General features: G+C 33.2%; 1 protein-coding gene across 1 annotated transcript; it reads right to left on the bottom strand.

Annotated features, from left to right (window-relative positions):
* Window positions 1-3666: 3666 nt before the first annotated feature.
* On the bottom strand, window positions 3667-11205 carry LOC117327851. Its single transcript, XM_033885057.1, has 8 exons — window positions 11084-11205; window positions 10775-10860; window positions 10333-10408; window positions 10030-10095; window positions 8061-8156; window positions 7529-7687; window positions 5507-5602; window positions 3667-4096 (listed from the first exon to the last, which is right to left on the bottom strand). The coding sequence occupies exons 1-8, from the start codon at window positions 11198-11200 to the stop codon at window positions 4034-4036; spliced, it is 759 nt and encodes a 252-aa protein (XP_033740948.1). The 5' UTR covers window positions 11201-11205; the 3' UTR covers window positions 3667-4033.
* Window positions 11206-14689: the final 3484 nt, after the last annotated feature.

The following is a 14689-nucleotide window of genomic DNA, read 5'->3' as shown; positions in this document are numbered from 1 at the left end:
CAGTGTAGTTTCAGCAGACAAATCTCACGGTTTTGTAAGTTTGGTGTAATTGGAAGTTCACAAAAACGTCCATAAAAGTAAACCTGTATAAAAGATTTTAAATACATATATTTACATTTTCACTTCGCTCCGCCTCAATGAACATATTAAACTCAGATCACTTCATTTCCCATTGAAGATTTTGGGTCGCGTGCTTCTGTTCTGAGAGACGAATCATTCACTGAGTTTACAATGGCGATCGAGTTCTGTACCGCCTCAGACTTGAATGTACTTTCACTTTGTGAATTGTGTAACATTGTTATAAACGTATATGAACACAAGTGGAATAGCCGCTGTATGTGCTAATAAAAATGCCAGTATAATGAAGACAGTTTAGAAAACAGGATCCGACAGAACACCGACACTCCCGATAGCACCGAGCTCATGACCTACGTAGCGTAGTAGGTCTAACGTTAGCTGTATCTCAAATGCCATGATTGATACCATTTCAGTGGTCACAGAAAATAAACCTCAATTTAAACACTATTTAACGACACAAATCAGACTGGTAGCAGAAGTGTGCTATATCGAGAACAGGGACACATTATTGTCGTAATTTGACTCAATCTAAACATATGGAGGACACAAGTTTCCGGCCGTCGAATACCGCCAATTTTCAAATCAATGTTTCTTTACTTACTATTATCAGAATTTACATCCCAAAACGCCAGTGCGACAATGAAATCCAATATTTCAAGAACGCCATGTACATCATCAGCTAACCTGCGACTGAAATCCACATTGTTACACTTTTTCTCGAGCTCTGAATATCCCGGCTATTAGACTGCATCACATAGGCCTACGGTCACAGGGGTTCGGCGTTAAATTTTGAGTAACATATGACATCTATAAATAATCGAAAGACTAAAAATCCAACATTCATTCAAATTATAAAACCTTACAAAATCGATTTTTTCAAGGCTTTAGAGAATATATAAACACTGTTTTTTAATGTTGTGATATTTCACTGAACTGTCATCACGTTAACCTTGTGCTCATTTTTTAACCGAGTCCCTGTGTCCCCGAGTGACCAAATCACACACATTCTATACTGTCAACACTACACTTTAAATTCGTATTGATATGGATATTGCTAAGTTTTTATTATACAATATCATAGATATTTGTTATAAATGAATATTTTATCTTGAAAATATCGTTTTTATGTGTATCAACATCGTAATAATCAGAACGTGTATGGCACTATATTTTGTGTTGCCTTCGCGACGAGAATAGCTGACTGTCTGCTGTTCCACTACTGTGCACACATGTACGATAAGTATAACATTGTTACAAAGTGACGCACTTACGTCACACTGTTGCGACCGAATTTTGCAATCTGGTGGGCAAGTTTTTAATTTGGTTAACGTAAATATAAGGATTGATTGTCAATTTTGTTGCTTGCATTGACTGATGAAGGGAAGTGAACCTCGTGCAAATGAAGTACATTTGCACGAGGTTCACTTCCCTTCATTAGTCAACGCAAGCAACAAAATTGACAATCAATCCTTAAATAAATAAACATTTCTGATACTTTGCATTCCATGTGTTCGCTTTTGAAGATTGTCTTAATCCGAGAATCATAGACAAGATTGTGACTAAAGGGAAGGCACTCGTGTATAAAACTAGCTTGATTCGATTTTTGGAATATTGTATTATACGATATAAATTGCGATGATTGCCTTCTTATCATAAAAAGAGAGAGTAAATTCAAGTTAGGAAAATTCGATGATACTAAAAACTATAGGCAGCTTCTGCTTAAAATCGTTATGGAATTTGGATTTTGGGGGGGGGGAAACCCAAAGATGTTTATAACCTTATCTTTAAAATTCGCCCCTAAAAACGGTTTTCATTCAAATCTTTTTATTTTTCTACTCTTTACACAGCCATTATCCATTCCAAACTGAATGAATCACTCTATTCTCTTATAGTGAGAGCTTTTATTCCAAAGAAAGGCTAACAAGCATGTTTAAAAAAAAGCATACGACAAGGGCTCATAGAAAAGAAAAACCCAAAGATGATGACATCGTTCTCAAGAATTATACCTTTTTTTACTTTAAAAGTCATAACTAACATCACATATCTAATGTTTAATATTTCATACTTGAAATCTTCCACCTGAATATACCTGACGATATCATTATTTATACACACACTTAATATGTTTTATAGATAATAACTTATATAGATCATGTATGACTCTCTCATGATCTTAATCAACCTGGAACCTCTCGAAACCTTGTGTAGTTAATTTTTTTCTTCGAAGTAATATAGAAGGGTCTTAAGCAACCTTGATATTCGGTATGATTCTGCATTTCTGATTGGTAATATTGACTCCATCGAACATATACCCTTCCGTAAAACTTTACTTATAAATAAATATAAATCACGACAGAACTTTTTTTCCTAATTCTATTTCACCGATAAACCATGACAGGACATTCCTTTAATTTTTTTCATATTTCATAATTATTTAATTGACAGTGGTCTAGTTAAATTGGCTGATGTGCCTTTTTTTTAAATGAGTAATACAATATAACAAGATATAAGATCAAGATCAAGACGAGATGATCAAATCAGAAATAAAAGCCTCTTATCATGTTGTATTATATTACCTTGTTACAAAACTATACAGCCGTATGCTTTATATGAAATTGAGAACATTTAGCTACGTGCATGCAAATCTGAAAATCTCAAAAAAAAAGAAAATGAATATTTACACATAAGTGGCTTGAACCAGGACTTTCAACAGAGGCAGCTCCGAAAAACACTTTGCTTTGAGGAAACGTTTGAACTTGAAAATAGTATTAGATATGTTCCAAAAAAAAGTCCGTTGATTCTATATTATGATAAAAAAAAAAGATACGAAGAAATGGTTACAATATTATCGATAGGCTATAATAGAACATGTATCATTTAGTTTCAACTAAGAAATAATTAAAATGTGTATGTAGGACATTAAAAAAACAAGAAAATGTCCTTAAATCACCGTAATTTTGAATTCCTGATAACTCTAAAAGGTTTCCGGTCCGCTGTCAGACTACCTGTTACTCAGTTTCCGGGATCAAATGACATTGACAGTTACAAAAGATTTAAGAACCTCAATCATTTTTTAAAAGATTTCGAAAATTGAGGGACATCATATGAGTAAGTCTTTCCAGCTAAAAGCATGACTTCTTACTAAAAGTATGATTTCTCTTGCAATACTAATTCATGACGTAAGTAATAACTATTTAAGGATTAACATCAATTATTTTTTTCTGTTATACAGTCATAACAGACAAAACTGGAGTGTACTCTAAATAAACCGCGAAGCGGTTTATGAAGAGAGTACACTCCAGTTTTTTATGTTATGACTGTATAACAGAAAAAATAATTAATGTTAATTCTTATAATTTAATTTCGTCTTATACACACCAAGATATTTCACTTTATTTGGCGAACTCTTTTCTGTGATAAATTATTACGCAACGTCATCAGCCAATCGAAAATGACGTTACATTTCGCAACGTCAAAATTTTTGTTATGAAGGTGTAACAAAATTATTTCAGCCAATGAAAATGCGTGTTTCATACAAAATTAAATTATACGTATATATACTTGATATTAGTCTATTTTATTAACTATACATATCCATTGATATGTTATACCTGGAATTAGTCTATTTGATTAACTGTACATATCCCGTGATATGTAATTCAGTCTATTTTATTAACTACACGTAATCCGTGATATGTGATACTTGATATTAGTCTATTTGATTAACTGTACATATCCCGCGATATGGAATACTTGATATTAGTCTATTTCATTAACTAAACGTATCCCGTGATATGTAATACTTGATATTAGTCTATTTTATTAACTATACGTAATCCGTGATATGTGATACTTGATATTAGTATATTTCATTAACTATACGTATCCCGTGAGAGGTAACGTATGATATAAGTCTACCACATTGACACGTGTTTCCTAGTATGAACGTCCTAGCTTATTTCTCGTTTTCCTTTGCTGCATACATTTTTAGAAAATCGATGGTTGTGTTTCTTCCTTGCTGAAAACAGAAAAAAATATTACCAATAAATTTTCATTTTGTAAACTATGTACGCTTTATAAAAATGACATCTTACTGTATTTTGTAAATGATCATATTTTCAAAGGCTCTAAATGTTGCTGTTCTGATTTCTGATTTATCATTGATTATATACCATTTAACACATACTTGACATGTGGCATTACGTAATTGTTTAATAGAACAGAGAATTTAGTCCTGTTACAATTTAAGCAGTTAAACAGTTTTTATATATAGTTGTTATAATGGCACGTACTTTGTTGTACTTTCGAAATGGTATGTACAAGGGATGAATGATATGTTGAGCCTCGTATTGAAGGAGGTAATCAAGAATATTCTCTGACTATATAAGGTTTAACAACTAAGGATATCCATAATGCTTTCGGCCCGATGGGTACCAATACTTCTGACAGTTGATCAAAAGCCCACCATGCGCACATTATCAGGTGCTAATCTTAATCGTTCTTAGGAAGATCCTGCCAACATTTTTCAGGGATTTGTCACTATGGATGAAACATGGGTCCATCATTTTACCCAAGAGGCCAAACAACAATCGAAACAATGGAAGCACCATGGCTCTCCCCCGCCAAAGAAGGCAAAGACTTTTCCATCAGCTGGGAAGGTTATGGCCTCGGTTTTCTGGGACGCAGAATGTATTCTGCTGATAGATTATCTCCAAAAGGGACAAACAATCAATGACACATACAATACTTTACTTCCTCCGAGGCGAAAGGTGTGTTATTCCAGCAAGACAATGATCATGTTCACAAGTTTGTCATTACCATAGCTGCCGTTCACGAATGTGACTTTAAATTGATTGAACATCCGCCTTATTCACCTGATCTCTCTTCATCAGACCTTCATTTATTTCTCAAACTGAAAACAGCTATTTCCGACACCCAATTTTATTCTGATGATAACGTCATACATGCAGTGGATGACTTTCTTAACAACCAAAAAAAAAGAGGTGGTATATAAAACACCGCTGGCAAAAGTGTATAGACACTGAAGGTGATTATGTTGAAAAATAATACAATATATCCGGAAAAATTCAAATTCTTTAATATGAGGCTCACGACATATCAATCAGTCCTCGTAACTGAATGTATTAGTGTCTAAATATAGCACATCAAACATCTTCATATATATTAGATATATATTTATATAGTTTCACATATCTGTAAAAGTTATAATAAAAACAAGAATAGGAATAAGAATAATAAAATTTCACTACAAACACTGCTTTTTATAAATGCAGGTACTTGTACAAAAATGTAATAGAACATTAATATATGAGCATATCACCCTGTACTAAAATATCATTATTATCATCATAGTTTAACTTCCTAACCAATGTTTATACACTGCAGAATTGTCACCGAAATAACTTACATCCAACAAAAAGATGATGTCTTCTTCTTCAAGGTCGAAGTCTGCAGTTTCAATGTGCCCCGTGTTTATACCAACAGTACGCCCAAGGTCATCATACTGTAATACAAGGTCATCATACCGTGATACAAGGTCATCATAGTGTAAAATAAGTTGATCATACTTTAAAGAAGGCAATAACACTGTATGATAACATACTTTAATACCAAGTCATCATATTGTAATGTTAGGTCGACAAAATATAATACCTTTACAAGGTTATCATACTGATATAAATGGTCATCAAAAATTAATACAAGGTCTTCATATTGTAATATAATTTAATACAATGCCATCACCAGACTGTAATACAATGTACTCAAACTGTAATACAATACCACCATCAAACTCTACTAGAACGTCATCATCAAACTGTAATACAACGTCATCATCAAACTGTAATACAATGCCATCATCAAACTGTAATACAATGTCGTCATCAAACTGTAATACAACGTCATCATCAAACTCTAATACAACGTCATCATCAAACTCTAATACGTCATCAAACTGTAATATAATGTCATCAAACTCTAATACAAAGTCATCATCCAGCTCTAATACGTCATCAAACTGTAATACAACGTCATCATCAAACTGTAATACAACGTCATCATCAAACTGTAATACAATACCATCATCAAACTCTAATACAACGTCATCATCAAACTGTAATACAACGTCATCATCAAACTGTAATACAATGTCATCATCAAACTGTAATATAATGCCATCATCAAACTGTAATACAATGTCATCATCAAACTCTAATACAACGTCATCATCAAACTGTAATACAATGTCATCATCAAACTGTAATACAATGCCATCATCAAACAGTAATACAATGTCATCATCAAACTCTAATACAACGTCATCATCAAACTGTAATACAATGTCATCAACTGTAATACAACGTCATCATCAAACTGTAATACAACGTCATCATCAAACTGTAATACAATGTCATCATCAAACTGTAATACAACGTCATCATCAAACTCTAATACAACGTCATCATCAAACTCTAATACAACGTCATCATCAAACTCTAATACAACGTCATCATCAAACTGTAATACAATGCCATCATCAAACTGTAATACAATGTTATCATCAAGGGTAGATTTTCCCTATCCCACATACCTAACATACGATGGACTACTTTTCTCAGACCCTTTTTGTGAAATACACTTGGAATATGTATGTCAACATGTATTTTTTTCGATGACCGACAACAAAACCGATTACATATTTGGAAAGATGAGAAAAACGTATCGTAGACCTGAGGTATACCAAACAAAATAAGCTAACTGTCAAAGTATCAAGATAACAACACATAAAGTAATGCTTGTCAGAGGCGATCGGCTCTCCGGAAACTGATCATACTGTAATAAAATATACACACTTATGTTGGCAATAATTTCGTTATGTCATACTGGTCCAATGATTGGATTTCGATCACCTTTGCAGTATCGAAAAATCGACAATAGGTTTAAATGAAAACATATAGGTTGTCATCTAAAAAGGTTTTATAGAAGACAAAAGTAAATACACATATATACATATTTCGTTATTACTGATCACTGTTACGTTTTTCAATGAAGGAAGATGTTGTAACTGTATACTCAACATCAAGCGGATAGATGTACTATGAACTAATTATGTTTGTGAAACAACTTCCAGCAGTTAGTATTGCATGTGGTTATTGTGGCGACCAATATAACAAATGCCCAAAAACTTTGATAATAAAAATTAATGTCAAGAACAATGCAAACCACATCGGGCTGCATTTCTCACTCTCACGAATACAACAGAATAACTAGGAATAGTTCATACGATGACCTTTTTAAGTACCGTTTGTCATTATTGTACAATGTAATGTCAGCACGATCTTAGTGTATGTTTTGATTTTAAATTAAAAATGAGATCGTAATATAATAGTCGGATGTTAATCTTGAAATTGTTTTTAAAGAAACATTGTACCTCCATGTGTAGCCGTTTGAGGTTTAGAAGCATAGTGCCAAATATTGAGGAAGCGAAGGACACGATGCTCGTGACGTCCTGCCGTTTGTATCCCAGGTATCTCTGATTGACAGCCAGACCTCTCCCTTCTATATATCGTATTATTCCCTGGAACGTCACCTGGTTAGGAATTGATGTATGTAATAAAAACAAAACAAATATCGATATGTTCACATTCTATCTCTCAAAATCGACATATCTAAATTATATAATAAGAGGAAGGTTTAAACAGTAACAGAGGAACAAAGCACGGCCAAAGTTTTAAGTGTTTCTTAATTTTAGTAAGTTCCTTACCTCGAAATGTTCCAAATGAGAAACTTTAAAGGAAACTTCTCAAGTGATGATTACTTCCGTTGATTAAAGAATATTGATTTTATCAATACTTATACATAATATGTATATCCCATTGAAAAGAAAAGTTAACTACAATTCTTCTATAACATCTGCTGAATTGGATGATCATAAACTGATTGAAAAATAATGTAAAACCTACCTGTCCATTTCCATTTTTGTCTAACCGTTTGAATACGGCATTGGATCCATCCAGATCAACAAATAGTGTATGTCTGTCCTCTTCAGAAAAGTGATCCTGTTCACAATTGATATAATCAGTAATAGTGCATTACATACGCTCCACTGTTCTGAACTTTATTGCCGTATTTGTTATAATACTTATTTAAACAGTATTGTGACGACATCAATATATTAAGCCACGCTATGTTGTCTCGGCATACTATTGAGGGATTGACGATAGTTTTTTAACAAGCTTCTCGAGTCACATGTTATACATATTCCTAATACCATGTCCATGTAATATTGATTTAATATTAGAACTCGTCAAATTCATAATTCATCAACCATAAAATACTGGCATACCCATTTAAACTCAGCTATATTTGCAAAGTAGACACAAGCTAGGACAGGAATATCCGAATTTACATTCATACATTGCACAAAATAGCACAAAAAAAAGTGAAATGATTTATACATCTTGTGATTTTTTTTAGAGCTGAAACTTTTGAATGATGCTAATAATGCAAAACCTGTAAGGTTTGGTATTATATTGATATATGAAATAGCTTACTACTGTTTTAATCGATCATGCTTACTCTTTGTCAGAGAAATATCATTTTTAAATGTGTATTGTAGTATTAAAATGAGGCGTCTATATGAAAACGGTACATGCCTGTAAAGCATTTACATTGCTGTCTGGAAGATGGAATTATCAGTATATTAACCTACGTATAAAAAAAATAACAAAAAATAACAAAAATAAAAGACTTTGCCGCAAGGCCTTTCTGCCCTCTCAGGCTTCTCCAGGCGGACTGAACTTTTGTTTATTTGTACGTTGCTTAGATATGTATGACGTCATCAATTGTGATGACGTCATCAGTTAAAAATAGCGTGACGCAATAAACAAAGTCGGAACAGATGGAATACTGTACATTCAATCAACTTATTCTGCATTTAAGTTTGGTTTCAGCATTTTGGATAAACATTTTTTTTGTATCTCTCTTGTAACTACATCGTCACTATTTAACTTGTAAATAGGTAAAACATAAAAATCATTCCCAGAACACTGGTGAATATGTTTGCTTACCTTTAAAAATCTCAAGTCATCATCTTTAATTTGCTGCCTATGTACATGCATACGCAATCTTAATTCGCACCCAGTTTGGCCAACATAAAATTCACCACATGATTTGCATATTAAAGTGTAAATAACATTTTTAGAATTACATTTAATATTAGATCTTATTTATATTTTTGAGTCATTTATAAAAGTATAGTTTTTACACACAATAAGAATCTTACATGTACCACATCTGGGTTTCATACACTTTTGTACACCACTGACAGCATTCGAGGTGTTCATATCAAATTTTGATTTACATAACAAACGTTTCAAATTCTTAGCTTGTCTTTTGCAATTGATAACTTTGTTATTTTCAAAAATATGTTTCATTTTCTCACTATTTTTTATAGTAGGTTTCATAATGTTTTATAATAGGTAGCATATTACAATTATTAGGATTATACGTAGTTACTAATGGTATAATATTGGTATCCTTATTTTGAATCCTATCGGTGTTAACAGAAATTGGACCCTTTTCCTTAGCTTTCTGAATAGCATTCTGTATCACCTCAGTAGGATAATGTTTGTTCTTGAGGTACACTTTCAAGTCATCCAGTCGCTTATTTAACTTCTCCTTATCTCTAACAACTGTAATTAATTTGGATGCTAGACCATATGGAATATTCAGTTTGGTATGTTTAGCATGGCTGGAAAAAAAGTCCAAATAATTATATAAATCTGTAGCTTTACTATACAAATCGGTAACTATAGTATTGTCAATAAGTTCAACAAAAATGTCGATAAATGGCATCCCAGTGTCACTGACTTCCATAGTATAATTTAAATCAGGATGTAAAGAATTTAGAATATACTATAATTTACTTACGTATATATCTTTAAATTCCTGGTGGTTGATCTGTCCATCAAGGTTTGTGTCGTATTTATCCAAAAGCTTCAATGAAAAGGGAATAGTTTGACGAGCTCAAATCTAAACATGTATCAAGCTACAATGATTGCTATGACGATTCTCCGTGTAAATATCCAACAGGGTTTAAGAGTAACAAATTGTAGGGTATAGCGATCAACATTTTAAGTATTGAGTATGCTAATTGATTGTTGTTTGGCAATGTTTCATGTCAAAGCAAATGTTTTGCTGTACCAAAGATTTGTATCTCGTTTCAAACCTTACAGGCATAAAGCGACTGACAGCAGCAGAAATCCGTTTTCGTTCTCTGGCTTTTGCAGTAAGTTCTGCTCTTCGCTTCCTATAACAATGCAACAACCGATTTTAACTTAGCAACCATTGTTTCAAAATATCACATTGATAATATATCGTATTATGACTTTCTCATTGCAGTATATAATATGGTATGAATAATTTACCCTGAACTTATATTTTAACGTACTTATCAATGATCCATACTCAACTCACAATAATCATGTCAATATACATCATCGTAATATTCATATTTCAAATCCTTATTAATCTTTCTCCATTTGAAGTATTTACCAATAATTCAAACTTGATTTTCAAACGATACTTTAGTACATTGTAGATCATGGTCAATAATAACAAACATTTAAAGGTTTTAAGATATATAACTTAACATTTTAACATACATAAAACGTACCTGTTGAGTGTAGAATTCGATCGGGAATGTACAGGTGTTCGTTTCTCGAGGTAAAACCTGAAGTTGTCGGCTTCACCCTCGGAGTACTGAAACGACACACAGTTAATTTACAACACTAAATGAAAGTTGATGAAACGTGTAATAAGATTTAAATGGCCACTCACATATACGGATGTTTAAGGGTGTTTGTGTGCATTAATTTTTTCCATGGTTAGGAAATGGTCTGGCTTGAAACACAGTCAAATTTAAAGTATTTGCGTTACATAATTCAAAAATATATTTGTTTGTAGATTTTAACGCCATACTAACCACCAGAAACCCCAAGGTTTTCTCGGACCGCTCTCCAAACCTGCATGCTTTACTCAGCATGGCGGGAAGTTGTTCCAGGTCACGCATCCTCCGGATAAAAGCATCTTTTCGCTTCATAGACAGCCACCAGCCTGCGGGATATTTGGTGATTGTAAATACTTTAATCTGCGTGCCTGATGTTCAGACGGTTATTTAACTAGTGTTCTCCTTTTAAAAGGGTTTATATGGTAATTGTTTTGTTTCTTTTCTCAGAAATTGTCATTGGAGTGGTACAAACAACACTGAGCATTCTCAAGACCAGAACATTCATGATGGCATTTTTAGCATATCATATAAATATGTCCTCATATATACAGGTGTAGCATTATGTCGTGTTCTTGGAGATCGCATTTATCTTGATATATTCTAATATATACAGGTGAAGTATTGTGATACTGGACATATCTAAGCATGGCTACTGCAATGTTATACGTAAACTGTACATTATAAGGAGAGGACTTTTTAAGTATTTGCATGTCGCCAAAGATGTATTGTATAGTGCTTTCTTACATCCATCTTTGACAAAAACAAAAAACAAAATAAAATAAAACAACAACAACAAAAAAGAAGAAAAAATAACACAAGTGAGATATCCTATGAAAGATTTGTTTTCTATGATCCGATATTCAAAGATCGGTATAATTACCTACCGTCGAAACAATGTATTGGGTAGTTACACAGAACTCCTCCGTCAATGTACATGTTATTTGGAGACTGTGTATTAGGGTTATACTTCACCACTTGGAACATGCCTGTAACATTGTAACACAGAAATCATTAAATGACGAGTATTCACCTTTGTCAAAACGAAGACCACATTTTTCATGTACGTAGTATTCAAAAACTGTGCCGTGAAACATATATATAAATATAAGTCACATCTGCGTATGTGGTGCGACGTAAAATTAAAGTCTATTAAAAAAGGACTCAAAAAACATCATCTATATGTATATCAACACAATTGCCGAAGGGCATTTAGCGCAGTATCTTGTTACAATTTTTTTTCTCAGCTTGGTGATATCATACCAGACATCGCGAGTTTGAGATCCGAAATTCAAATGCAAAATATCGGTCTGCTTACTTTGTGTTTTATAATAAACTAATAAAAAAATATCAAGAATATTGCATTGATTTTTTTCGCACGGAAATGTTTGAATCAGATTTGTATTTAGAGAACGACGGTCGATGTTGATATTTAATAATAATAACAATATACGTACTGTATTGATGGTAATATTCGAGGGGATTTAATTTCGCTATATTCGTGGTTAAAAATCATAGCGCCAAAATAAATACCAAGAAGTGTTTACTTCAGAATTTTGCTTGAAACAAGCATTTCCATTACCTTTAACATTTATGTTATCAACCCATGGCGATACAAATGACGCCGTTTGTAAGATTGCTTTTGACTGACTGACCGACGTTATAATTTCTAGGGACAGGGTTAGTGTAGAGAAAATTAAATTATGATAATTCATCTTAATTGATTACTAAGCATGGTTGAGTGGAATTTAATGCCCGAGAACTAGGTCCGACCGCGAAGTATTAGCCCCAGAAATTTAACAAATATACAGTATGGATTACCTAAATGTCGATTAGTTCCGATGGTATTAGTCTTTTTTTTTGATCTGGTAAACGTTAATCAAAATAGAACAGACATTGGTATTAGTCAGATGTAAAAACAAAAAACAAAAAAAACATAGCATGGCATACAGCCTCAAAGTACTTGTAAGATAAGTCCGTACCTGGAATCGACATGGACATGCGCACTGCGAGTCTAACAGGCATATCCGGTGTTGTTTTTGGGTGACAGTACTCTTCGGCCATGTTGTTGACATTTGTAACAACAACGCATAGTTCTTTTCCACTGGTGTTGTACAGCTGTAGTAGAAAAGGATATTCGTTCGATCATCATGATTATTTATGTGCTGAAAATCCCGTAAAGATGGTTATTAGTCCATATCTTATCATTTTCTGTGTAACTGATGTGCTATATGGTGAATTCAAAGTAAAATATCAAGGTTAAAACTCAAATTATGTTTCAAATGTAACTAACTAACTGAGAGCCCAATCAACCTTCAATTCCATATATTTTTTCTTTCTTTTTTGCTGCATACCTGGATGTCCGGATAAAGCACTTCCGGTAAAAATGACGACATACATTTTGTATAATCATAGAATAATCTCATACTCATGACAACATTACATATTACTTAATAATCTTAAAATATGGTATAAATATGTAAATACTAAAAGCAAGCAAGTTTGTCTGATACGAGGGCTGATTGGTAAGTTATGAGTCTCGTATTGAAGGAGGTATTCAAGGATGGGTTTTTTTTTCTAAGTCATATTATTCTCCGACTATAAAGGGCAGTGTACCCAAAGACTGGTCTCATTTGGTTAGTTTATATCGACGAGGTAGCACTCTAAAGTAAACAAGACAAACGGCTTTTGGAAAATGGACAATATCGGTTGGATTAGGGTTAGGATGAAAGAGTCTGTCATTGCCATGGCTGCCATTCACGATTGAGGATTTAAATTGATTGAGCATCCACCTTATTCACCTGATCTGGCTCCATCAGACTTTCATCTATTTCCAAAACTGAAAACAGGCATTTCAGGCATCCTAACCCAAACCCTATCCCTAACATGCAGTGGATGACTTTCTGAACTGCCATGGAAAGGAGTTCCATAAAAGTGGCATTGAGGTCCTAAAACATCATTGGCAAAAATGTGAAGATACTGAAGGGGATTATGTTGAAAAATAATACAATATATCCAGCAAAAATCAAATCCTTCAATCTGAGGCTCATAACATATCATCATACTAACTGAATTATATAGGTGATAGGAAGTGGTCACTAAACCAAAATGCAATATCTCAGGATGCTAAATGTAAGTGAAATATCATAGGAACTAAGGATCTAATTGGACAGACATGGAATACTTCGGCAACAAACATTTATTTCGTATATCAGATCGAGACAGATGTAAAATACACATATATACACAGACCCACGCCAGGAACAATATTCTAATGCAATGTCTTTCCATTGTAATTGATTATATTTCAGCAATTTATGAGTGACTACGCTCAGTCACCTTCTTAAAGCACTCTGAGATCAAATATAACAATATGATCATTGTGATGGTCTCTACCTTATAAATTTATTGAAATATATAATGATTGTATTGTCCTTATCAATTTACCGTCAAATTAACGTTTTTACCACATACTTGCTCAAACGTGATATCAGCACTCCCTGTCTTTTTCCGAAGCCACTCACCATTCGTTGAATTGTGACGCAGGGCTTAATCCGTAACCGACGAAAACCCTCGGTATGAATGTAAACATCCTCCAGACAAAAGATCCATCTGGAAAGGAAAGTTGACTAGTAAGATGATTAAAATGCATGGTCCGTATTCTGAAACAGCTATTACAACAGAGACATGGTTCGTATATATTTTAAAATATATTTTATGGTTTTAATCATTAAATAAAAGTGAGAACTAATAAACCTGTCACCTGGCGGTTAATATAAACTAATAACTCTGTCACCTTGCTGC

Source organism: Pecten maximus, chromosome 5, assembly GCF_902652985.1.
Source record: "Pecten maximus chromosome 5, xPecMax1.1, whole genome shotgun sequence".
In the NCBI taxonomy this organism is placed as follows: domain Eukaryota; kingdom Metazoa; phylum Mollusca; class Bivalvia; order Pectinida; family Pectinidae; genus Pecten; species Pecten maximus.
The sequence above is the reverse complement of the archived record's forward strand: the minus strand, read 5'-3'. Positions and strand labels throughout refer to the sequence as shown.